This window comes from Ascaphus truei, chromosome 18 (assembly GCF_040206685.1).
Source record: "Ascaphus truei isolate aAscTru1 chromosome 18, aAscTru1.hap1, whole genome shotgun sequence".
NCBI lineage: Eukaryota > Metazoa > Chordata > Amphibia > Anura > Ascaphidae > Ascaphus > Ascaphus truei.
In genome coordinates this window covers 10,347,473-10,373,532 of record NC_134500.1, presented here as the reverse complement: position 1 = coordinate 10,373,532, position 26,060 = coordinate 10,347,473, and the positions used below count along the sequence as shown (strand labels likewise).

At 50.3% G+C, this 26,060-nt stretch overlaps 1 protein-coding gene across 2 annotated transcripts in view; it reads left to right on the top strand.

Moving 5' to 3' along the window:
- The first annotated feature begins 13,376 nt into the window (after positions 1-13,376).
- The window catches only part of FES (FES proto-oncogene, tyrosine kinase), a 39,556-nt gene continuing 26,872 nt past the window's right edge, over positions 13,377-26,060 (top strand). The window contains exons 1-4 of one of the 2 annotated variants that reach the window (XM_075575481.1): positions 13,377-13,542; positions 22,622-22,890; positions 24,043-24,216; positions 24,562-24,658. In XM_075575481.1, coding sequence (XP_075431596.1) covers positions 22,678-22,890; positions 24,043-24,216; positions 24,562-24,658 — 484 coding nt within the window. In that variant the 5' untranslated portion in view covers positions 13,377-13,542; positions 22,622-22,677. Of the gene's footprint in view, positions 13,543-19,566; positions 19,708-22,621; positions 22,891-24,042; positions 24,217-24,561; positions 24,659-26,060 lie in introns of those variants that run through there. The other variant, XM_075575482.1, reaches the window with a different exon arrangement.

Below are 26,060 nucleotides of genomic sequence, written 5' to 3'. Positions count from 1 at the left end.
ACCGGTATACACGTACACGCCCAGAGGGGTAATACCGGTATACACATACACGCCCAGAGAGGTAATACCGGTATACACATACACACCCAGAGAGGTAATACCGGTATACACGTACACGCCCAGAGAGGTAATACCGGTATACACATACACGCCCAGAGAGGTAATACCGGTATGCACATACACGCCCAGAGAGGTAATACCGGTATACACATACACGCCCAGAGAGGTAATACCGGTATACACATACACACCCAGAGAGGTAATACCGGTATACACATACGCGCCCAGAGAGGTAATACCGGTATACACATACACACCCAGAGAGGTAATATCGGAATACACATACACACCGAGAGAGGTAATACCGGTATACACATACGCGCCCAGAGAGGTAATACCGGTATACACATACACGCCCAGAGAGGTAATACCGGTATACACATACACACCCAGAGAGGTAATATCGGAATACACATACACACCGAGAGAGGTAATACCGGTATACACATACACGCCCAGAGAGGTAATACCGGTATACACATACACTCCCAGAGAGGTAATACCGGTATACACATACACACCCAGAGAGGTAATACCGGTATACACATACACGCCCAGAGAGGTAATACCGGTATACACATACACACCCAGAGAGGTAATACCGGTATACACATACACACCCAGAGAGGTAATACCGGTATACACATACACGCCCAGAGAGGTAATACCGGTATACACATACACGCCCAGAGAGGTAATACCGGTATACACATACACGCCCAGAGAGGTAATACCGGTATACACATACACGCCCAGAGAGGTAATACCGGTATACACATACACGCCCAGAGAGGTAATACCGGTATACACATACACGCCCAGAGAGGTAATACCGGTATACACATACACGCCCAGAGAGGTAATACCGGTATACACATACACGCCCAGAGAGGTAATACCGGTATACACATACACGCCCAGAGAGGTAATACCGATATACACACACACGCCCAGAGAGGTAATACTGGTATACACATACACGCCCAGAGAGGTAATACCGGTATACACATACACGCCCAGAGAGGTAATACCGGTATACACATACACTCCCAGAGAGGTAATACTGGTATACACAGACATGTCCAGTACTTACCTCTAATGGTTTACTAGACAGAGTGTCCAAATACAGGGCAGTCCAGTTCAATAACCTGTCAGTGTATAGCACGGTCAGGTTCTACTCCGTGTCCCTGTATAGCTCCGTCAGGTTCTACTCCGTGTCCCTGTATAGCGCGGTCAGGTTCTACTCCGTGTCCCTGTATAGCGCGGTCAGGTTCTACTCCGTGTCCCTGTATAGCTCCGTCAGGTTCTACTCCGTGTCCCTGTATAGCGCGGTCAGGTTCTACTCCGTGTCCCTGTATAGCACGGTCAGGTTCTACTCCGTGTCCCTGTATAGCTCCGTCAGGTTCTACTCCGTGTCCCTGTATAGCGCGGTCAGGTTCTACTCCGTGTCCCTGTATAGCGCGGTCAGGTTCTACTCCGTGTCCCTGTATAGCGCGGTCAGGTTCTACTCCGTGTCCCTGTATAGCGCGGTCAGGTTCTACTCCGTGTCCCTGTATAGCGCGGTCAGGTTCTACTCCGTGTCCCTGTATAGCACGGTCAGGTTCTACTCCGTGTCCCTGTATAGCTCCGTCAGGTTCTACTCCGTGTCCCTGTATAGCGCGGTCAGGTTCTACTCCGTGTCCCTGTATAGCGCGGTCAGGTTCTACTCCGTGTCCCTGTATAGCGCGGTCAGGTTCTACTCCGTGTCCCTGTATAGCGTGGTCAGGTTCTACTCCGTGTCACTGTATAGCGCGGTCAGGTTCTACTCCGTGTCACTGTATAGCGCGGTCAGGTTCTACTCCGTGTCACTGTATAGCACGGTCAGGTTCTACTCCGTGTCCCTGTATAGCGTGGTCAGGTTCTACTCCGTGTCACTGTATAGCGCGGTCAGGTTCTACTCCGTGTCCCTGTATAGCGCGGTCAGGTTCTACTCCGTGTCCCTGTATAGCGCGGTCAGGTTCTACTCCGTGTCCCTGTATAGCGCGGTCAGGTTCTACTCCGTGTCACTGTATAGCGCGGTCAGGTTCTACTCCGTGTCACTGTATAGCGCGGTCAGGTTCTACTCCGTGTCACTGTATAGCGCGGTCAGGTTCTACTCCGTGTCACTGTATAGCGCGGTCAGGTTCTACTCCGTGTCACTGTATAGCACGGTCAGGTTCTACTCCGTGTCACTGTATAGCGCGGTCAGGTTCTACTCCGTGTCAGTGTATCGCGGCACCTTTCCCCGTAAGTCTCTCTGGAAGCAGCGGGTCCCCGGAGCTGAATTAACGAGGTTTCGCTCCAGAGTCCCCCTTCTTCCTCTGCATTTATAAAGGGGGAGGAGGCACAGGGAACAGGGCAGAGGGAACGGAACACGGAACGTGCAGCGGGAACGGAGCACAGGGAATGGGGCAGTGGGAATGGTGCACAGGGAACAGGGCAGAGGAAACGGAACACAGGGAACGGGGCAGTGGGAACAGTACACAGGGAACAGGGCAGAGGGAACGGAACACGGAACGTGCAGCGGGAACGGAGCACAGGGAATGGGGCAGTGGGAATGGTGCACAGGGAACAGGGCAGAGGAAACGGAACACAGGGAACGGGGCAGTGGGAACAGTACACAGGGAACAGGGCAGAGGGAACGGAACACGGAATGGGGCAGAGGGAACAGTGCACAGGGAACAGGGCAGAGGGAACGGAACATGGAACGGGACAGAGGGAACGGTACACAGGGAACCGGGCAGAGGAAACGGAACATGGAACGGGACAGAGGGAACGGTACACAGGGAACAGGGCAGAGGGAACGGAACATGGAACGGGACAGTGGGAACAGTGCACAGGGAACAGGGCAGTGGGAACGGAACATGGAATGGGACAGAGGGAACAGTGCACAGGGAACAGGGCAGAGGGAACGGAACATAGAACGGGACAGAGGGAACAGTGCACAGGGAACAGGATAGAGGGAACGGGGCAGAGGGAACGGTACACAGGGAACCGGGCAGAGGGAACGGAACATGGAACGGGACAGAGGGAACGGAACATGGAACGGGACAGAGGGAACAGTGCAAAGGGAACAGGGCAGAGGGAACGGAACATGGAACGGGGCAGAGGAAACGGAACACAGGGAACAGGGCAGAGGGAACGGAACACAGGGAACCGGGCAGAGGAAACGGAACACAGGGAACGGGGCAGAGAGAACTGTACACAGGGAACAGGGCAGAGGAAACGGAACACAGGGAACCGGGCAGAGGGAACGGAACACAGGGAACGGAGCAGTGGGAACAGGGCAGAGGGAACGGAACGGGACAGTGGGAACAGTGCACAGGGAACAGGGCAGAGGGAACGGAACATGGAACGGGACAGAGGGAACGGTACACAGGGAACCGGGCAGAGGAAACGGAACACAGGGAATGGGGCAGAGGGAACGGTACACAGGGAACAGGGCAGAGGAAACAGAACACAGGGAACGGGGCAGAGGGAACGGTACACAGGGAACAGGGCAGAGGGAACGGAACACGGAATGGGGCAGAGGGAACGGAACACAGGGAACGGGGCAGAGGGAACAGAGCACAGAGAACGGGGCAGAGGGAACGGAACACAGGGAACGGGGCAGAGGGAACAGAGCACAGGGAACGGGGCAGAGGGAACGGAACACAGGGAACGGGGCAGAGGGGGCAGAGCACAGGGAATGGGGCAGAGGGAACGGAACACAGGGAACGGGGCAGAGGGAACGGAACACAGGGAACGGGGCAGAGGGAAAAGAGCACAGGGAACGGGGCAGAGGGAACGGAGCACAGGGAACGGGGCAGAGGGAACGGAGCACAGGGAATGGGGCAGAGGGAATGGAGCACAGGGGAAAAGGCCATCTGGTTAAACACTTTGTTACCAGAGACTGCAATGCTTTACGAGCCCCTCTGGCGGTGAAGGGGTTAAATATCTACTAAATTAATCTCTTCCTCCCCCCCCCCACCCCCTCTCAATAGCACTGTTCTTATCTTCTAAGAATAGGTGTCACTTCTTGCACGGGTTCCTTCCTCATTTACAGCTGACAATGTGCGCGCTAATCTAAATGGTTGCAACACTGCAGAGGGGCGCAAACTTTTTCCCCTGCGCCCTCCTGCTGGCGATCCCCGCGCCCCCCCCCCCCCCTCACCCCCGCTCCGGCGTCATGATGTCACATTGCCATAGCCTTGCCGTGTTGCCATGGCGACACATGTAAGAAGCCGCCGGAGCCAAGGTAAGTCTGGTTTACAGGGGCCCTGCAGCTCCCCCGGCACTTAATTTAAGTGCCTTCGGGAGGCGCGCGGGTCCTCTGCATTTCAGTGTCTAGTAGTAACATTGCACCAACTTTGTATTCTTTATACATTTCGCAGGTTGGGTTTGTCTTGTTTTTGTTGCAGTCCTCTAGTTAGCTTTGTAGCAACGTTAGTCTCTTTTTACACACAGGGGGTTTTGATCACTGGAATAAGACACTTTGTTTAACAATTCATCACACCGCGCTTTTCTGATATGTGTTTGGAGCCGCAAGCACACAATACACACTGTTTTTACGTGTGGCACACACACTCTCAACCTTATCTCAACAGTATTTTTTACTTGTTTAAGTATCCAGATAAAAGTCAGTTGTGGCTCGAGACGTCGATCATCTTTTTTTTTTAATACATTTTCACTTTATTACATCAAGTCCTCTGGAGAGCTGCTATGTTCTACCATCTCTGGATGAACGCTTTATAGCATTGAATGCGCTGGCTCAGGTGTGTGGCGTGCGCCCGAGGCGTTTCCTGTGAGAGCGACTTGGGTATGACAGAGAAAGGTCTGAAGGAAACCCGCCCTCGATCATTGGCACATGTTGACCTGTGGTTACTGTAGCTGGCAAGTAATGTTTGTATATCTTTATTTATATAGCGCCCACTGTGTACTTAGCGCTTTGCAAGAGAGATAATACAGTACAGGGAATTATAGAACAATAAGTGCAACAAAAAAGAACAGACAATAGGAAAGGAAATCCCTGCCCCGGAGAGCTTACTATCTAAGGTAATAAACACATTGATCTGCTGTTATTTAACTCCTTCACTATCAGCGCGATCTGCCAAATTCCAAAAAGAATGCAAATAAAATATTTTCGCAAGATGTCCAGCAGTTTGCTGCCTAATAATAAAAATGTAAACAGGCCATTGCTATATAATTCTTGTTAAAGAATCAATCCGAGGGCACTTTAAAACAAAATGTAAAAAATCCTTTTTTTTTTGTTTAATATATATACCGCCTTTGATTATCTTTATTGACAAGGAATAACCTAGGCTGCCAATCGATTCGTTCTCCCGTGATCGATCAGCAAAGATCCTGCTTCCCAGGGTTCATTTAATGGCCGCCTTTCAGTTTCAATCAATCCTTCAGTCACTTATTATTTCAAACCCTTCTATCTTCTGAACAAGGAGGAAATAGTAACCGTGATCACAGCAACTCCACCAGCCAACGCATTGAAAAAAAGGTAAAAAACTTTATTGAATCTCAACAGTGAGCATCAGTACATCCACTCTGACGCGTTTCGTCCAATGATGGACTTTATAAAGTCCATCATTGGACGAAACGCGTCAGAGTGGATGTACTGATGCTCACTGTTAAGATTCAATAAAGTTTTTTTTACCTTTTTTCAATGCGTTGGCTGGTGGAGTTGCTGTGATCACGGTTACTATTTCCTCCTTATCCTACATCATGTCCGGACGGAGCACGCCGACACCACGAGTAACAGGGATGGCAGCTGCAGCTGTCTAAGCGTTCATCGCACGCAAAGGATTCGTGAGTAAAGACAAGTTTATTTTCTTGTTGATCCGCTGGCAGCACACAGGGCGGATGTGAGGCCAATAGGAACCAGACCGTGACTTACCTTGGGGTGTCTCTCCAGGAGATACTTCATCGTACTTCTGCCGGATTAATAACCAGCCCACTACCCTGAACTCTCTCTGCATGGCTTCTATATAGCCCTATGTCTTATCACGTTTATATTGGTGTCTCTCTCCAAGACTAAAGGACGGTATCTGTTTTTCATTGGTAGTAGCCTCGGTCGATCACGGGTTAATACCCAAATTGTTCCTATATCTTCTGAACAAAGCATCAGATTTAGAAACGCATTGGAAGGGGGGGAAATGGCAAAAAGTTGATCTGCACTGGGTGTTTTTTAAGCTCCCAAATGACTAACTGTGTTTTGGTTTTAGCTGAATATTTAAACAGCCAATAGGAAAGCACAACGGATAAAGTTACAGCTTCCTAATGGCCCTTGGGGCTTAAATAATAATAACGACTTTATTTCATATAGCGCTTTCCTTACAATGGGACACAAAGCGCGTCACAATTACAGTACAGCGCGCGGTACGCAGCACATAAGGTTACAAACACATTCCCTGCCCCGGAGAGCTTACACTCTATGTGATGCCTGAGGCACAGGGAGATAAAGTGACTTCCCGAAGTACACAAGGAGCTGACACCGGGAATTGAACCAGGTTCCCCTGATTCACACTCGGTGCCATTGTTATCCGAATCCGTGCCGTTACTCACTGAGCCGTTACTCACTGAGCCGTTACTCACTGAGCCGTTACTCACTGAGCCGTTACTCACTGAGCCGTTACTCACTGAGCCGTTACTCACTGAGCCGTTACTCACTGAGCCGTCACTCACTGAGCCGTCACTCACTGAGCCGTCACTCACTGAGCCGTCACTCACTGAGCCGTCACTCACTGAGCCGCTCCCCCTCCCTTGCTACATTTGGCGGCTGTATTGAGCTCCCTTCAGGCTGAAACACCAGTAACTGAACCGTAAATATCTAAGGAGCTGGGCTTTAAATAAAGCAGCTTATCTCTGGGCGACCCTCCAGGGCCCAATGCTGGAACCAAAAACCGGACCAGGATGGATTGCTGCTTTAATCCTTAGCAGAGCGCTCTGTACAGCCGCCGTACACACTTTCAGCACTATATAAAAGCAGTGTACTTTGTGCTGTGTTATATTCGCACAGTATTTGATTATGACACAGCTGCATACAAGCATAGTTCAGGTTGGAAACCACACGCCATGTAACACGTCGGGGGGGGGGGGGGGGGGCTGGTTTGGTGGTTCCCTGAATTGGGACATTTCCTTCAGCAAAGTTTCACCAACAGGACATCAATAAAAAACATTCACAAGAAACGTGGCTCCGAGTTCCGTGCCACGTAATATCCTGTCAAAAAGACGTTTTCCGTCATTTCTAATTGATCAGATCTAGATCTGCATGTGTGAATATTCACACATATATAAACTGCGATGAGGAGCTCAAGTACTGTACTGACCTCTGAAGTGGAGGAGCTCAAGTACTGACCTCTGAAGTGGAGGAGCTCAAGTACTGACCTCTGAAGTGGAGGAGCTCAAGTACTGACCTCTGAAGTGGAGGAGCTCAAGGACTGGCCGGTGAAGTGGAAGACACTGGTTTGAAACCCAATACCAGCGCTGATTTATTATTTGTTTTTTGAAAATCACTGCCAGACTCTTCCCCAGCACAGCGCACCATCAGGCTCTGCCCCAGCACCGCGCACCGTCAGGCTCTCCCCCAGCACAGCGCACCGTCAGGCTCTGCCCCAGCACCGCGCACCGTCAGACTCTCCCCCAGCACTGCGCACCGTCAGACTCTTGCCCAGCACCGCGCACCGCCAGACTCTCCCCCAGCACCACGCACCGCCAGACTCTCCCCCAGCACTGCGCACCGTCAGACTCTTGCCCAGCACCGCGCACCGCCAGACTCTCCCCCAGCACCACGCACCGCCAGACTCTCCCCCAGCACCACGCACCGTCAGACTCTCGCCAAGCACCGCGCACCGCCAGACTCTCCCCCAGCACCGCGCACCGCCAGACTCTCCCCCAGCACCGCGCACCGTCAGGCTCTCCCCCAGCACCGCGCACCGTCAGGCTCTCCCCCAGCTCTCAGACATTTAAAAACTCCAGAAAACTCACTTTTTTAAAGGAGCCTATCTGACACCCCCCTACCCCCCCCCCCCCCCCCCAAACCTTAATGGGACCAGTTCTGTGGCTGGACCATACTCCGTCCCACTATGAGCAGCCACTTTACCTTTTTGTACCAACATTGTCATCCATTCCCTCTAGAGTGTAAGCTCTCTGGATCAGGGCCCTCATTACGTCTTGGTATCAGTGTGTGCATGTTTGTCCTCCCCCGTATGTAACTGTTTGTCATATACATAACTCTGTAACCCTTTGTACCGCACTGCGGAATATGTTACACAAATAAACAATAATAATATTAGATTGTGTTAACTAAAAAGAATCGGTGTGCCGTGTGCCGTGTGCCGTGTGCCGTGTGCCGTGTGCCGTGTGCCGTGTGCCGTGTCTGCTTCCCAGCGCATTCAGAACCAAGTGCATATTATAATGCTGAATTGTTCTTCAAACATGGAATTCCATGACATACATTGTCATTTATCCCTGGGACCCTGTATTTTAGGGCTCGGTATCTCGGGGTCAGAGAATGGCTCACACATACTGAAAGCCAGTGGTGTTTTGTAGGGTAAATGGTGCTAATAATACAAATCTGTCTTTAATTGATGCTCTGGAGTAGAAAGGGTCTCGCAGTTCATATTCTAGCCTCTCTTAAAGCAGCACTCCTAGTACAGAACTGATTTATTAAAAAATAAAACACACATGTAGGATATTGCTTGGTCTCGAAGACTGAGCCACTGATTGAGCCACCTGTGCTGAAGCAGGGATATCCATAAACCCTGATCTGTTGGTGGCCCTTGAGGACTGGAGTTGGGCCAGGCTTCGACTGAGGCACTCATTGAGCCACCTGTGCTGAAGCAGGGATATCTTGAAAACCTGACCTGTAGCTCTTGAGAACTGAAGCTGGCTACCCCTGCTCGAGATATTGCAGACCAGTGAATAATGGCTTATCAGCGTTTGTAAACGCGCCTTCCAGATCATTCGCGAGCATAGCGAAAAAATGAAACCACAGTCAAGGCTAAAAAATAACACTGCAAAAGAAGCTTCAAGTCCAGAATACACTTTTATTTTTAAATCACCATTTCTACACTCCGAGCTTCAGTTAGGGATCCATTGAGGTCAGTGTGTGGACTTTAATTGCTGCCAATGGTTGCATAATTATTATTTTGGGCAGGTCACTTTATCTCCCTGTGCCTCAGGCCGGGCCGCCAACAGGGCGGGTAGAGCTGGGGCAAGTGTCTCGGACCCGGTGGTTGCAGGGGGGGGGGGGGGGGGCCAGCCGGCCGACACTGGAAGCTGGGCCCGACATCTTTGCCTGGGTGCTGATTCTCTCGTTGCCGCCGCATCGAGCTGCGGGACTCCCTCACTGTCCCGCGCCGGGCCTCTGACGCCGGGCCTCTCTGATGTCGACACAGGCTGGAACCCGGTCCAGCTTCCGCGCACGCACCGGCATAAGCGAGAGGCCCGGCACGCACCGGCGTCAGAGGCTCAGCGTGGGACAGTGTCAGTGAGGGAGGCCCGCAGCTGGGGGAGAGCCGGTGGCGGCGGCAACAAGAGGAGCGGCAGCCGGGCAAAGAAGTTGGACCTGGGCCCAACTGCTTTGTCCGACCGCCGTGCCCTGTCTCTCCCCAGCCGTGGGCACTCACCAGCGGGAGAGTGAGGCCTACACAGCTGGGGAGAGTCGGGGCACCAGAGGCTTGAGACAATCCCCAAGGTAAGTCTGTATTTTGTAGTTATTTGGGGGTGGTTTTAAAAAAACAATAATTTGGGGGGTGAGGGATTTTTGTATTTGGGGGATGGGAGCAAGTTGTATGTATTTGAGGGGTGTTTTTTTTTTTTTAATGTATTTGGGGGGGTGGGGCTTTTTGTATGTATTTTCTTGGGGGGTGTTTTTTTATGTATTTCAAGGGGTTGTATGTATTTGGGGGGGTGTTCTTTTAGTATTTGGCTGGAGTTGTATGTATTTGGGGGGTGGGAAGTTTTTTTGTATTTGGGAGTGGTGTTTTTTGTGTTTGGGATGGTGGTGGGTTTTTTGGTATGTATTTTGTGGGTGGGTAATTATTGTGGGGGGGGGGGAGTGAGTGTTAGTAGGGTAGATTGAGGTAGCGGGATTCAGTGAGGGAGTAATTGATGGAGGGGGGAGAGTGAGTGGAGAAAAGGGCGGGGTATGGTGGAGAAGGGGTAAGAGTGAGACGCGGGTAGGAGAGAAATACATGGGAAGAGGGGGAGGAATAGAGGAGGGGGCTCACGAGGTGTGAAATGGGGGGTGGGGCTCGCAAGACCGCCGACACGAGGGATAATTAGCTTATCCGAAAAGGAAACGGGGTAACAAAGATCACTCCACCGGTGTAACAAAGATCACCCCACCGGTGTAACAAAGATCACCCCACCGGTGTAACAAAGATCACCCCACCGGTGTAACAAAGATCACCCCACCGGTGTAACAAAGATCACCCCAACGGTGTAACAAAGATCACCCCACCGGTGTAACAAAGATCACCCCACCGGTGTAACAAAGATCACCCCACCGGTGTAACAAAGATCACCCCATCGGTGTAATAAAGATCAAGATCACCCACCCGGTGTAACAAAGATCACCCCACCGGTGTAACAAAGATCACCCCACCGGTGTAACAAAGATCACCCCACCGGTGTAACAAAGATCACCCCACCGGTGTAATAAAGATCAAGATCACCCCACCTGTGTAACAAAGATCACCCCACCGGTGTAACAAAGATCACCCCACCGGTGTAACAAAGATCAAGATCACCCCACCGGTGTAATAAAGATCACCCCACCGGTGTAACAAAGATCACCCCACCGGTGTAATAAAGATCACCCCACCGGTGTAATAAAGATCAAGATCACCCCACTGGTGTAACAAAGATCACCCTACCGGTGTAATAAAGATCACCCCACTGGTGTAACAAAGATCACCCCACCGGTGTAATAAAGATCACCCCACCGGTGTAATAAAGATCACCCCACCGGTCGCCTGGTCAAGATCCTACCCACCCAGTGGTGGAAGTGGATTCAAAAGTAGCAGTGCGGTGACTGCTCAAAATACATTGAAAATGTATTAAATTGAGGATTTTCCAATGATTTACGCGCTTAGAATAGAAATGTCGGTAATTTTTCTGAAACGCACCCCTTTTTTTTTAAACAGAAGTAGAAATGTAAATAAATAAGGTGTTGGTACTCTGGAACCATATATAACGTATTTGTACTTCGGGTCTGTAAATAAAGTATCGGTACTCTCCGTGTGTAAATAAAGTATCGGTACTCTGCGTGTGTAAATAAAGTATCGGCACTCTGCGTGTGTAAATAAAGTATCGGTACTCTGCGTGTGTAAATAAAGTATCGGCACTCTGCGTGTGTAAATAAAGTATCAGTACTCTGAGTGTGTAAATAAAGTATCGGTACTCTGCGTGTGTAAATAAAGTATCGGTACTCTGCGTGTGTAAATAAAGTATCGGTACTCTGCGTGTGTAAATAAAGTATCGTACTCTGCGTGTGTAAATAAAGTATCGGTACTCTGCGTGTGTAAATAAAGTATCGTACTCTGCGTGTGTAAATAAAGTATCGGTACTCTGCGTGTGTAAATAAAGTATCGGTACTCTGCGTGTGTAAATAAAGTATCGGTACTCTGCGTGTGTAAATAAAGTTTCGGTTCTTAATACTACCATTACTGCCCTGACCATGTTCACCCGTTTCCCTAGCTTAGGCACCCAAGTTTTACTCTGCCCGTTATGCTCTACCTGCTAACGAACCACTTCCATCATGCACCCCACTATATTCTCTCTGTGTGCACCCCACTATATTCTCTCTCGCTGTGCACCCCACTATATTCTCTCTCTGTGCACCCCACTATATTCTCTCTCTGTGCACCCCACTATATTCTCTCTCTCTGTGCACCCCACTATATTCTCTCTCTGTGCACCCCACTATATTCTCTCTCTCTGCACCCCACTATATTCTCTCTCTGTGCACCCCACTATATTCTCTCTGTGCACCCCACTATATTCTCTCTCTCTGTGCACCCCACTATATTCTCTCTCTCTGTGCACCCCACTATATTCTCTCTCTCTGTGCACCCCACTATATTCTCTCTCTCTGTGCACCCCACTATATTCTCTCTCTGCACCCCACTATTTTCTCTCTCTCTGTGCACCCTACTACATTCTCTCTCTCTCTCTCTCTCTCTCTCTCTGCACCCCACTATATTCTCTCTCTGCACCCCACTACATTATCTATCTCCGTGCACCCCACTACATTCTCTCTCTCCGTGCACCCCACTACATTCTCTCTCTGTCTCTGCACCCCACTATATTCTCTCTCTCTGTGCACCCCACTATATTCTCTCTCTCTGTGCACCCCACTATAGTCTCTCTCTGCACCCCACTACATTCTCTCTCTCTGTGCACCCCACTATATTCTCTCTCTGTGCACCCCACTACATTCCACTCTCTCTCTGCACCCCAGTTATTATTACAATGGATGTAAATGGGTGCAGTGCGATATAGCAGAGGAGCAGTAGTTACATTAACTAGAATTACACACAAATAAGCACAGTAGTGAGGGCCCTGGTCCTTGGAGCTTACAATCTAGAGAAACCTTTGAATGTGAAAACATGTCTATTTTAAAGTCCCTCATGTTTATTATAATACAGGTATCTTATAACTCAACCATTATCCTAACAATAAAGGGAGTTCTAAGCTTTGGAAAGCATTAGAGACAATCTTAGGGTCTGAACCCCCATAATATCTCAGCCCTGGCCCCCATTTCTCTGCAGTGTGGACCCTCAGTGACCCTAAATCCAGCTTTCTGTGCCTGGGGTTTCCCAGCTGGTCTCAGGGAGAAGTGTCACTGTGTATAGGAGGAAGCAGGGAGAAGAAAATACAGCTGTGCGGAACACCAGGGGTTAATGCCGTGTGGGAAGGAAGTGCCTCTGTTACTGTGTAACAGAGAGAGAGAGAGAGAGAGAGAGAGAGAGAGAGAGAGAGAGAGAGAGAGAGAGAGAGAGAGAGAGAGAGAGAGAGAGAGAGAGAGAGAGAGAGAGAGAGAGAGAGGGAGAGGGAGAGGGAGAGGGAGAGGGAGAGGGAGAGGGAGAGGGAGAGGGAGAGGGAGAGGGAGAGGGAGAGGGAGAGGGAGAGGGAGAGGGAGGTGAGGGAGGGAGGGAGAGAGAGAGGGTGAGGGAGGGAGAGAGAGAGAGGGAGAGAGAGGGAGAGAGAGAGAGGGAGAGAGAGAGGGAGAGAGAGAGGGAGAGAGAGAGGGAGAGAGAGAGAGAGAGAGAGAGAGAGAGGGAGAGAGAGGGAGAGAGAGGGAGAGAGATAAGGGGAGGGAGAAAGATAAGAGGGAGGGAAGAGGCGAGGCAGATGAAAAGGAAAGAGACGGTGTGAAAGTAACAGAAAAGAAAGAGACAGCATACAGAAGAGAGAGGAATGTGTGCCAGTGAATGAGACAGCGCGCAGCGTTGGATCCACATACAGGTAAGTGACAGACATTTGATATCTGTACACAGGGTTTAAAGAGATATCTCGGGATATTGGCAGATAGAGACAGCCTGGGACACTCACTGATATCTGGGGACAGCAGGGACAGTCACACTCGCAGAGAGCAGGGACAGTCACACTCGCAGAGAGCAGGGACAGTCACACTCACAGAGAGCAGGGACAGTCACACTCAGAGAGCAGGGACACTCACACTCACAGAGAGCAGGGACAGTCACACTCAGAGAGCAGGACAGTCACACTCACAGAGAGCAGGGACAGTCACACTCCCAGAGAGCAGGGACAGTCACACTCGCAGAGAGCAGGGACAGTCACACTCGCAGAGAGCAGGGACAGTCACACTCGCAGAGAGCAGGGACAGTCACACTCCCAGAGAGCAGGGACAGTCACACTCACAGAGAGCAGGGACAGTCACACTCGCAGAGAGCAGGGACAGTCACACTCACAGAGAGCAGGGACAGTCACACTCAGAGAGCAGGGGACAGTCACACTCACAGAGAGCAGGGACAGTCACACTCACAGAGAGCAGGGACAGTCACACTCACAGAGAGCAGGGACAGTCACACTCACAGAGAGCAGGGACAGTCACACTCAGAGAGCAGGGGACAGTCACACTCACAGAGAGCAGGGACAGTCACACTCAGAGAGCAGGGGACATTCACACTCACAGAGAGCAGGGACTGTCACACTCAGAGAGCAGGGGACAGTCACACTCACAGAGAGCAGGGAAGTCACACTCAGAGAGCAGAGACAGTCACACTCAGAGAGCAGGGGACGGTCACACACAGAGAGCAGGGACAGTCACACTCACAGAGAGCAGGGGACGGTCACACACAGAGAGCAGGGACAGTCACACTCAGAGAGCAGAGACAGTCACACTCAGAGAGCAGGGGACAGTCACACTCACAGAGAGCAGGGACAGTCACACTCAGAGAGCAGAGACAGTCACACTCAGAGAGCAGGGGACAGTCACACTCAGAGAGCAGGGGACAGCCACACTCACAGAGAGCAGGGACAGTCACACTCACAGAGAGCAGGGACAGTCACACTCAGAGAGCAGGGGACAGTCACACTCACAGAGAGCAGGGGCACTCACACTCACAGAGAGCAGGGACAGTCACACACAGAGAGCAGGGACACTCACACTCACAGAGAGCAGGGGACAGTCACACTCACAGAGAGCAGGGACAGTCACACTCAGAGAGCAGGGGACAGTCACACTCACAGAGAGCAGGGGACAGTCACACTCACAGAGAGCAGGGACAGTCACACTCATAGAGAGCAGGGACAGTCACACTCAGAGAGCAGGGGACAGTCACACTCACAGAGAGCAGGGACAGTCACACTCACAGAGAGCAGGGGACAGTCACACTCACAGAGAGCAGGGACAGTCACACTCACAGAGAGCAGGGACAGTCACACTCAGAGAGCAGGGGACAGTCACACTCACAGAGAGCAGGGACAGTCACACTCACAGAGAGCATGGACAGTCACACTCACAGAGAGCAGGGACAGTCACACTCAGAGAGCAGGGGACAGTCACACTCACAGAGAGCAGGGACAGTCACACTCACAGAGATCTGGAGACAGCAGGGACACTCACACTCACAGAGATCTGGTGACAGCAGGGGCAGTCACACTCACAGAGAGCAGGGACACTCACACTCATAGATATCTGGGGACAGCAGGGATAGTCACACTCACAGAGAGTAGGGACAGTCACACTCACAGAGATCAGGGGACATCAGAGACACTCACAGAGATCAGGGACACAGAGATGTGGGGGGAGCAGAGACACTCACACTCACAGCCTGACCCAGGTACACCAAAGCTCAACCTGACCCAGGACACTGTGGCCAGACCATGCAACACTGGGCACATGAAAATAGGTACACAATGTTGGAAACAGGAGATTAGTCAGAATGACTGAGCCACCAGTGCCGAAGCAGGGATATCCTGAAAACCTAGCCTGTTTGTGGCCCTTAAAGACTTAAGTTGGTCACCCCTACTCTACAGGTTCCCGCACATCGGGGCCAATGCCCTGTCCTTACACACAGACACTTCAAAGCTAAATTCAAGAAGTGAAATGAATGACACACAAGTTCCCTGAAGTGACCTGGATTCATTCTGCGGTTTGTGCAAGAAAACAGATTGTCCGTTTGCAGCAGACGTTCACAGAACGGTTATTGCAAACAATGCAGACTTCCTCGCTCAGGGGTCGGACGGACGAAACAATGCAGGGGTTTAAATCACAGGGATGAAGTTATGTGATGGGGATAAAAATAGGAGAGTCGGGGGCATGCGAAAAGACCGCTGGGCGGTCACAGAGCATGTCGTTGCAATCCAGTAATCGGGGGCAGTATGGTACTGGCTGCTCAATGCATTATACATACAATGCATTATACATAGGCGCAGTCAGTGGCGCAGTCAGTGGCGCAGTCAGTGGCTCAGTGAGTTAAGGTGTTGACCTTGAAAAGAATGGCATGGACCAGCATCATCTCCACGTGACCTTGGTCAAATCGCCCTATCTCCCTGTACCTCTGGGACCACAATTTGATTGTAAGCTCTGCGGGGCAGGATCACCAAACCTCGTACATGGCTTTCTTGTCACAATGCTGCAATATCAGAGTCCTGTGCGGTGCCTTCTCTATAACACCGAGGGGCAGATCCTCAGAGCTCCGTCAGTGACTTAACCATACGTTAACTTCCGCTAACTTCTCATTAAGTGCTAACGGGGATTTTCAGAGCGCAGTAATTATGCGCTAATTGCTGTTTTCAGCCCGTGCGTTACTATAACGGACGTTAGTGCTAATGAGATGCAGAAGGGGCGTTCCCTGTAACGGCGCCGATCCCCAGATCTCCGGTATAGTGACCGCAGGGATTTAACGTTATGTTAGGGCAGAGATAAAGGTGCGTTACTCACACCCAGACCCTGACATAGGTCTGTTACAGGGTCTGGGGAAGAGTAAGACCATCGTTAGGTCTGATTTAACATATTGTTATTTACCGGGTTCTTTTCCTCTCCTGTCTCTTCCTTTATTTTAATTATTCATCTAGTCAGGGTCCCGAGGGGAGCAACGCCTCCTTCGGGTAAGGCAGGGTTAACGCCATGTTATGTAAAGCTAACGCCAGGCAGCGCTAATGTCACATGGCGTTACGCAGATGCTAATGAGATCGCTGACGGACATTCGATTCTGGTTTCTTTTGGTGACGCAGCAAGTCGCAGTGTATCACCAGTCGGTAGCACCTGATACCCGTTTACCTTACTTTACTTACTAGACGCTTCTTTCATTCTGCTTATATGCCCTGAACATGCCACGTTATCTTTGGTGCTTCAGCGCAGCACTGAGAGATTCATTGATGTCATCAAAAATCATCGGCCAGGTAAAAAAAAAAAAACGAATGTCGTTTTTCAAACCCTTCGATGTTCGACTTTTGAGACATAATTAATAGCGTGCGGCGTGGCCAACTCCAGTCCTCAAGGAGTCCTTACAGTCAGGTTTTAAGGATATCCCTGCTTCAGCACAGGTGGCTCAATCAGTGGCTCAGTAGACTGAGCCACTGATTGAGCCACCTGCGCTAAAGCAGGGATATCCGTAATACCTGGCCTGTTGGTGGCCCTTGAAGACTGGAGTTGGTGTCATTGACTGAGCCACCTGCGCTGAAGCAGGGATATCCGTTAAACTTATACCTGGCCTGTTGGTGGCCCTTGAAGACTGGAGTTGGCCACCCCAGGCATAGAGCACCCCTGGCAGAGTGAGCGGGTAACCTTTTGCATGTTGTGTGTATGTTTACTAACACCGGTGGGAAATGTAATCCACTTTTGTATTGAGTCAACATTGGCAGCAGATTTTCTGCAGACAACATCTCACTGTTCTCACCCAATCAGGCATTAAACTCTGCTAATTCCTCCCCCACCTATAAAAGGGGGGGGGAGTCCCCTGAAACTGATCTGTGGTCCCCCAGCCCACATGGGTCCCCCAGCTCACATGGGTCCCCCAGCCCACATGGGGCCCCCCAGCCCACATGGCTCCCCCAGCCCACATGGCTCCCCCAGCTCACATGGCTCCCCCAGCCCACATGGGTCCCCCAGCTCACATGGGTCCCCCAGCTCACATGGCTCCCCCAGCCCACATGGCTCCCCCAGCTCACATGGCTCCCCCAGCTCACATGGCTCCCCCAGCTCACATGGCTCCCCCAGCCCACATGGGTCCCCCAGCTCACATGGGTCCCCCAGCCCACATGGGTCCCTCAGCCCACATGGGTCCCCCAGCTCACATGGGTCCCTCAGCCCACATGGGTCCCCCAGCCCACATGGCACCCCCAGCCCACATGGGTCCCCCAGCCCACATGGGTCCCCCAGCCCACATGGGTCCCCCAGCCCACATGGGTCCCCCAGCCCACATGGGTCCCCCCAGCTCACATGGGTCCCCCAGCTCACATGGGTCCCCCCAGCTCACATGGGTCCCCCAGCTCACATGGGTCCCCCAGCTCACATGGGTCCCTCAGCCCACATGGGTCCCCCAGCCCACATGGCACCCCCAGCCCACATGGGTCCCCCAGCCCACATGGGTCCCCCAGCCCACATGGGTCCCCCCAGCTCACATGGGTCCCCCAGCTCACATGGGTCCCCCAGCCCACATGGGTCCCCCAGCCCACATGGGTCCCCCCAGCTCACATGGGTCCCCCAGCTCACATGGCTCCCCCAGCCCACATGGGTCCCCCAGCCCACATGGGTCCCCCAGCTGACATGGGTTCCCTAAGTGATGAAGTGTTGTGAACACTGTTGGCCACTGGGCCATGACTCATGCCAGCGGCCAATAGGAAGCCACGATGTCGTCAGGAAATGACCGTGCGGCTTTCTATGGGTCACCACTGTGGCCACGTGTGCAGCCTTGTTTTAAGTTCCAAAGAAATTCCTTTCCTACAGGGGAACTTGGAGAAGGAGGGAGATGGGGACCCCCCCGTGAGGGGCCACAGATCAATGTCCTCTGTCGTGACTTCCTATTGGCTCGCGTAATGCTTTAAATACGCAGGAGTACAGACGTTACCTTTCCTCGTGTGTATCTCGGGTACCGGGGGGTCTGCGGAGATTAAATTAACGCGGTTCTGCTCCTGGGGACCCCCCCTTTTAAAGAGTCACATGGAGCTCACTTTCAAAGCAGGTGACGCTGGCAGGAGCGGCCCCTTTGCGGAAGACAGTCACAATCTGTTTATTAAGAGCCCAGTGGGACTGCCCGTGTCAGCTAGTGCCCTAACCCGACGCTCAGGGAGAAAAGGGCTGGAATTCCAGAGAGCCCACTCCCCACCCGCGCCTCGCACACTCACTGGCACAGAGCGGGCACCTTCTCACTACAACACTGCTGCTTTGTGCAAGGACTCATGAAATTCAGGACGTTAATATGCAGTGTAGAGGGGGGTGGGGGTAGGTAGGGGGGGGTAGGTGGATGGGGGGGAGACTGGATTATCAGATGCTGAGCAAACAGCAGACACAAAACGAGAACTGTGAGACGGCTCCAGGAAATAAAGCGGCTGTATAGGGATGTGCTGTGGGAACTTGGTCATGTACAAAATCTAGCTGCGGTGCAAATCGCTGCGCAGTTACAATCTCTTCCCTAGTCTTTGGGTTTCCCCCTTTTAACCCCTCGCATACCAAAAGCAGGCTTCTCCTAATCCGCCCACCAGCTGCAGTGCACAAATCTGTGACATCACACGCGTGCTTCTGCGTGACACGTCCATTGTGTTGCGTGTCGAAAAACCCGAAAGGATTCTGCAGTATCCCCGCTCTCTTACCGGGTGTATATGTTTGTAGCAAGGAATTGCCACGGCCTGCAGTAGTTGGCGGCAAAGTTTCCGTCTTGGTTGCAGGGCCGGTTACCCGGTTTCAAGCAGGTTTGACGGCATTCCCCGAACGGCAGCACGTGCCCTCTCCTACTGTCACCACACACGTCACATCACGTGCAGCCAAAGGGTGGCGGACATTGGCAGCATTGTGTCGGCGACATGCAACTTCACATGCTACTTACAGGACTAACATACAGTGTGCCACCATATTCAGAATAGTGAATCAATAAAAGCCACGGAGTTGTAATAGCTGAGAGTATCGCTCTAGGACGACTCGCCGCAGCCGAACTCGCCGTGAAGGTAACCCCCTAACCGTACCCCTTACCCCAAAATCCCCTAACGTTGAGTCCTTACCCTAACCCGTTAACACCTTACCCTAAAAGCCTAATATTAACCCCTAATGAGAATGCTAATCTTAACCCCTTACCCTAAGACCATAACCCTAAAAAACCCCAACCATAACCCCTTACTCTAAAAACCCTAATGCGAGTGCTAACCTTAACCCCTTACCCTAAAACCCCTAATCGGGGCCCGTACCCTAATCCCTAACTTTAACTCTTTACCTTAAAAGTTAACCCCTTCATAACTTAGCGGCGAGATGGTCGGCGTTAAGCTGCCCTCTGTGACTGATCGACGGTGGCGAGTTGGCTGCGGCATAGTGTCCCGTTCCAGAGAGTATAGTCAATACTGCTATAGTGTTACTATATTGTATTCAATCTATACGCTATGTAACACCCCCTAACATCCCCACCCTCAAACATAAATGGTTGTCGGGCTGAACCATACTCCATCCAGATGTATACTCCTTCCCACAAGGAATGGTACACTTGACTTATATATGCAACCAGGGTTAACACACCCAACTCGCTGCCCTACCTTTCTCCGCCGCAAGGTACTTTCAATTAGTTAATATTTACCTGTACTTCATTACAATGTATATATTTATTCGCTGCCACCACCAAAGAAATAGCAAATATGAATTAATTTGCAGACTCTCTGGTCCCTGTTTATTATGAAAACCACGCACTTAAAGCTGTCGGGTTTTTTTTAATTATTTTTTTTTCACCTTTAATATGTGCATCAATACAATCCATACAATGATAACGAATGATAAGCTAAGTTGCCGATCGATCCGTTCTCCTGTGATCGATTGACGAAGATTCAGCTCGGGGGTTCACTAAATGGCTGTCAGTGCAGCAGAAGAGGACCAAAGAGGCAAAGTTCTGTGGGGATGATCATGTGACCAGGCAGTCACTAGATAGAATTGGTGCACTGCTAGAGAGAGGGCAGGGCTCAAAAAGGGGTGTGCCAGAGCCTTTTTCAGAAGAGGGAGGGGATGTGACTTTGTAAATGGTTGTTATGGAAACAAAAAATGCTTGTTACATTATAATACATTCAAAATGTCATACAGAGTTGTTTTAAAAAAAATGTTACCAGTATTTTCTTATAGTACAGAACTGATTTATTTAAAAGAATTGAAAAAAAGACACGTAGGATATTGCTTGGTCTGCAGCTGTAACACTCAATGCAAAATCTGTTGTAGCAAAATGTGTCCGAAAACGTAAATTACTCTCTACAAAGCGTGCAACAGTTCAATCAGAGTCCAAAGTATCACTTATTAAAGTTTAGCTTTAATATACAAAAGTACAGTGCTTAGGCTACTGGAAAATATTATTACAAGAACATACAGTTATAATAAATGCAGACAGTTTCATCAAAAGAATAAGGATAACCAAAGAATTCCTATAAATTACCACTAAACATGTATAAGGTTTCCTCCTCACAAAGTCTGACGCTTCCCGGCACTTTACCTTTTGTTTCAGCATTGTCCCTCATTGCCTCTAGTCAGGGGTGGGCCACCAACAGGTCAGGTTTTCAAGATATCCCTGCTTCAAAACTGATTGAGTCACCGGTGCTGACGCTGGGACTGATTGAGCCACCTGTGCTGAAGCAGGGATATCCTCAGAACCTGACCTGTTGGTGGCCCTTGAAGACTGGAGTTGCCCACCCCTGCTCTAGATTGTAAGCTCTCAGGAGCAGGGCCCTTGTTATCTCTTTGTGTATGTTTGGCCTTATTTGGTTGAAACTCTGTTTATGTAATTATCAAATCTCTGTGCCCTCATTGTACTGCACTACAGAGTACTTTGGTGCTTTACAAATAAACAATAAGAATAGTAATTCTATATATTATCACATAGTATAATAATAATAACTTTATTTCATATAGCGATGTTCTCCCAATGGGACACAAAGCGCGTCACAATAACAGTATAGTACACAGTACGCAGACACAGTCCCTGACCAGAGGAGCTTACAATCTATATTTTTGGTGCCTGAGGCACAGGGAGATAAAGTGACCTTACCCATGGAGCGAGAATTGAACCAGGTTCCCCTGATTCACACTCAGTGCCATTGTCTACAAAGTGAGCGTCTTTAACGCTCCTTCTCCTCCCAGTATCTGCAATATACTATACTATCTGCAAACATACAAACAAACAAACAGTGAATATATCCTGCAGGTGACAATCTCAAAATATGTATCTACATATCTTATAGATTCCATAACTAACTCAAATCCCGTCACCAGATTTACATCAGAGCATATTGTATACACTTCATTGCATAGCAAATGAACACATATTCAGACGCTTTATTACAGCTAAGGACATTACCGACGCCACAAGTCATTTAACTGGAGCTATGCGCTGTAGCACTGCCACATCCCCCAAGCAGCAGTAAAACAGCTCCGTTTGTATGATATCACCGTTTTTTGTGTCAAGGGTCATGAGCTACTAGTTATAATACCATAATAAGTCACTTATTGGTTCATCATCTCTTAACCCAGGAGTGGCCAACTCCAGTCCTCAAGGGCCACCAACAGGTCAGGTTTTCAGGCTATCCCATCTTCAGTGCAGGTGGCTCAATCAGTGGTTCAGTCAAAGACTGAGTCACTGATTGAGCCACCTATGCTACAGCAGGGACTGATAAAGCCACCTGTGCTGATGCTGTGACTGATTGAGCCACCTGTGACCAGGGATGTGTTGAAAACCTGACCTGTTGGTGGCCCTGGAGGGCTGGAGTTGGCCACCCAAGCCTTAACCCCTTTGCTGCCAGCAGTGCATGCAAAGCGTTGCAGGCATCTATCTGTAGCTGTGACTTATACACAGACTGTTGATGGGTCTCTAAGCCCCCCTTGTGCCTCGTCTTGTTACAGAAGAACACAGACCAGGCAGTGAGTAACACCTCCGCGTCCGGCACCCTCTTCCAGCCATGGGATTTGGGACAGAGTTTAGCTGCCCGGACGGACACAGCGCCCTGCTGCGACTCCAGGACTCCGAGCTGAAACTGATGGAATCAATGAAAAGGTGGCTGGTTCAGCGGGCAAAGAGCGACAGAGAGTATGCGGCGATGCTCCACCAGATGTTCACGCCGGTGGATAAACTGGAGCCAGGATTAGCAGAGTACACAAGTCAGCTGAGCCAGGTAATACCCGGGATACTCCTGCTCTCAAATCATATTTTAAAGGAGCATTCCAGGCTCTTTATATTTACCCAGGATTGAAGTTGGGGGTCTCTGGAGATGAACCCCATTAATTTCAGCTCCGGGGACCCCCTGCTTCCGGAGATACTTACCTCCGTAGTAGGCGCCGGGAGCCGCTCTGGATGAGCAAGCTGGGCTTTAAAGTTTAAAGCGCTCGTGTCACATGGGCCAATAGGAATCCGGACTGGATGACATCACAGCTTCCTATTGGCCCGCAGGGTGCGGGAGCTTTGAAACACCACAACATGAACCGTGGTAGCCGAGCGGAGCAGCTACCGGCACGTACTGCGGAGGTAACTATCTTCCGGAAGCAGGACTGAGCCTCCACCTGTGCTGAAGCTGGGATATCCTTAAAACCTGACCTGTTGGGAGGTCTTGAGAACTAAAGTTGAGAACCGCAGGCTTATTATATATAAAAAAGTAAGTACAGCGTCCAGGCCACTTCGGATGTGCAAGAAAGGATTTATTCTCTTAGTGGCACACAAGAGAATAAATTCTTTTTTGCAAATCCGAAGTGCCCCGGATCCTCTACTTACTGACATGTATCCTGAGTATACACCAGACAGGTTTTTTCCTGAACCACAGAGCACCGGTACTTTAAACGCAAGTATATTGCTAACATTATAGCATTTAAGGTGTGCAAGACTAAAACCTCTGACCTTGTTATAAATAAAATCACATCCGTTGTGCACACTGTACGGTTTCTAAAGCACATTAAACAAATAACTGATTCATCTAAATGAACACCCCCCCACCCCTCTCTCCCCCCGGTCTGTAAACTCAAACTTCTGCTGAAGATGAGAGACTTTCAAGGAATCCTGCCCCTAATACAATTACATAAGTGTTTCTAGAACACAAGCGCAATATGTTTAACTATAGGCACTTGGGGAGCTATTTATTACAGCCATTGTGCTGCAAACTGGGGGTAAAAACTTTCAAGATGATATTGTCGTATTTGAATCTGTTGATGGTGAAGCAGGTACCGTGTACATAGCTCTCCATGCATTATTCCTTGTGTTGCACAGCAATACATGGTCACACTGCTCCATCTTCTCACCTTTCCCATCTTTCCCACATGTCGTCCCTTTCCTGTAGTCCTGGTCCACATTGGTAAATCAGACCGAGTGCCTAAGCCAGATTTTACGGAAGCATTCAGACGATTTGAATGCCGGGCCCCTCAACAAGTTAACCCTTCTCATCCGAGACAAGCAGCAGCTGAAGAAGTCTTATCATGAGCAGTGGCAACAGCTCAACCAGGAATTTATCAAGGTGACACATTGGTCAACACCTGGATGCTTTGTATGGGACTTAAAAGATTATTATGTTTAATGGCTGGAATGTGGGGTTGGGTTTAGAATTTTTACATTCTTACAAGCACGGAAGGAATCAGGTTTCCCCTTAACCACGGGTCACCAATTGTGGTAGTCTTTTATCATTGCAGGTACCTTCCAATCTTTAGGTGTTTCCCATAAGCCCCAATACTGTCTTCACCTAGTAGGCATTGAGAATAATCTCTTAATTAGTCAAAGCTGTGTCCCAACCACCCCCAAAAAGTAACAAGTTGTCTACTAGTCCTGATGTTAGCTGACACGGTCTATATTTTTATTTTGTCAGACAACGCAACAGGAGATAGAAAAGCTAAGGACTCAATACCGCAGCCAGGTGAAGGATACCTCGCAAGCCAAGCGGAAATACCAAGAGGCCAGCAAAGGTAAGAAAGCAGACGGGACAGGGGTACCCAAGGCGGGGTAGACCTGGTGATACACAAGGACATACAAGGTCAGAGAGCTACACTACGTCACTGCGTTTTTTAACATGCCATTGTGGTGGGACAGAGAAGGATAGATGGGTTTTTAGAGTTGAATTGCAATTTTTAACAAACATTAAGGAAATAATAACGATGTAACCAACTATATACGGCTGGAAGAGTAGAGAAAATTACACGCATGGCCACCCCTTTGTTGCAAGACGTTAGCTTGATACATATAATGTAGAAACCTTGACTCCCTATTCAATATGGTTTGTGGCTGTCTTCCTCTTCAAGAAGATGTAAGCTCCGTTCATTTGAATGGGACAGAAATCTTACCTAACATAGTGAAGATGGCTTCACATATTGAATAAGGCCGCATCCATAGTAGGCGTGCGCATGCGCGCTCGCGACCGACTGCGTGACGTCACGCGCACATGAACTTGAAGAGATCCGTGGCCTGCAGGGTTGCGCGATGGGGGGGCGTGCCCGTGACGTCACGTGAGCGGTTCGCCCCCATTGGCTGAACTGCGCACATGATCCGTCCGTTTGACTCGCCACGCATCGGCCGCCTCGGCGTTCACGTGCACGCGCGATCTATGGACATGCGCACTGGCCTCCAGTTGTTTGTATTTGGCGCGAGTGACATCGCTCACGCCGTCGGATCCACTATGGACGGAGATTTGCTACTTTGGAGTTAGTGGTACAGGGTGTCTGGTCTTTTTATAATGGTAGCACAGCACACATCCTTGTTCCTCCAGTGAGGTTTTTTCAGGAACGGGCACAGAAGCTACATAAGGCGTGTAACATAGTGCGCGCGCATGCGCGTCAATTATAATTGGCTGTGTTAGCCAGACTTTATATACTTGGGACGCGCGCGCACACGGCCGTGAGCGGTGCCGCGGCAGACCAGGGAAAATACAATAAAATTTTATTTTTCGCGCTGCTGCCACGCCACGAACCAATCATAGCGCGGCCTAACGCTGTGACGTCAGAGTCACACCCCCTAACCGCGCGCGTCACCGCTTGCACCCTAGCAGCTAAACGCGCGCGACATGCACACGCGGCAGGAGGACTATACAACAAGCCTAAAGCAGCACTAAATGCTGTGTGGTGGATGTCAGCCTGAGGATTACAATGTTGTGTGGCTACTTTGCTAAATATCCTAGCTGCAGAACTGGAGCGAACAGCAGCCCCCAGAATGGTCAGAACGCATTGGCAGGGAAGGGGTGTGTGTTTACACACGGGCTTCCCCAGTTGCGCAGTCAGGAGACATCCCTGCACTGCTTTAGACCTCTCCGTTTGGCGTCTCCGTCCATGAAACCGAGAGAACGCCGCACTCTGCATTGTCATAAGAGGAACCCGA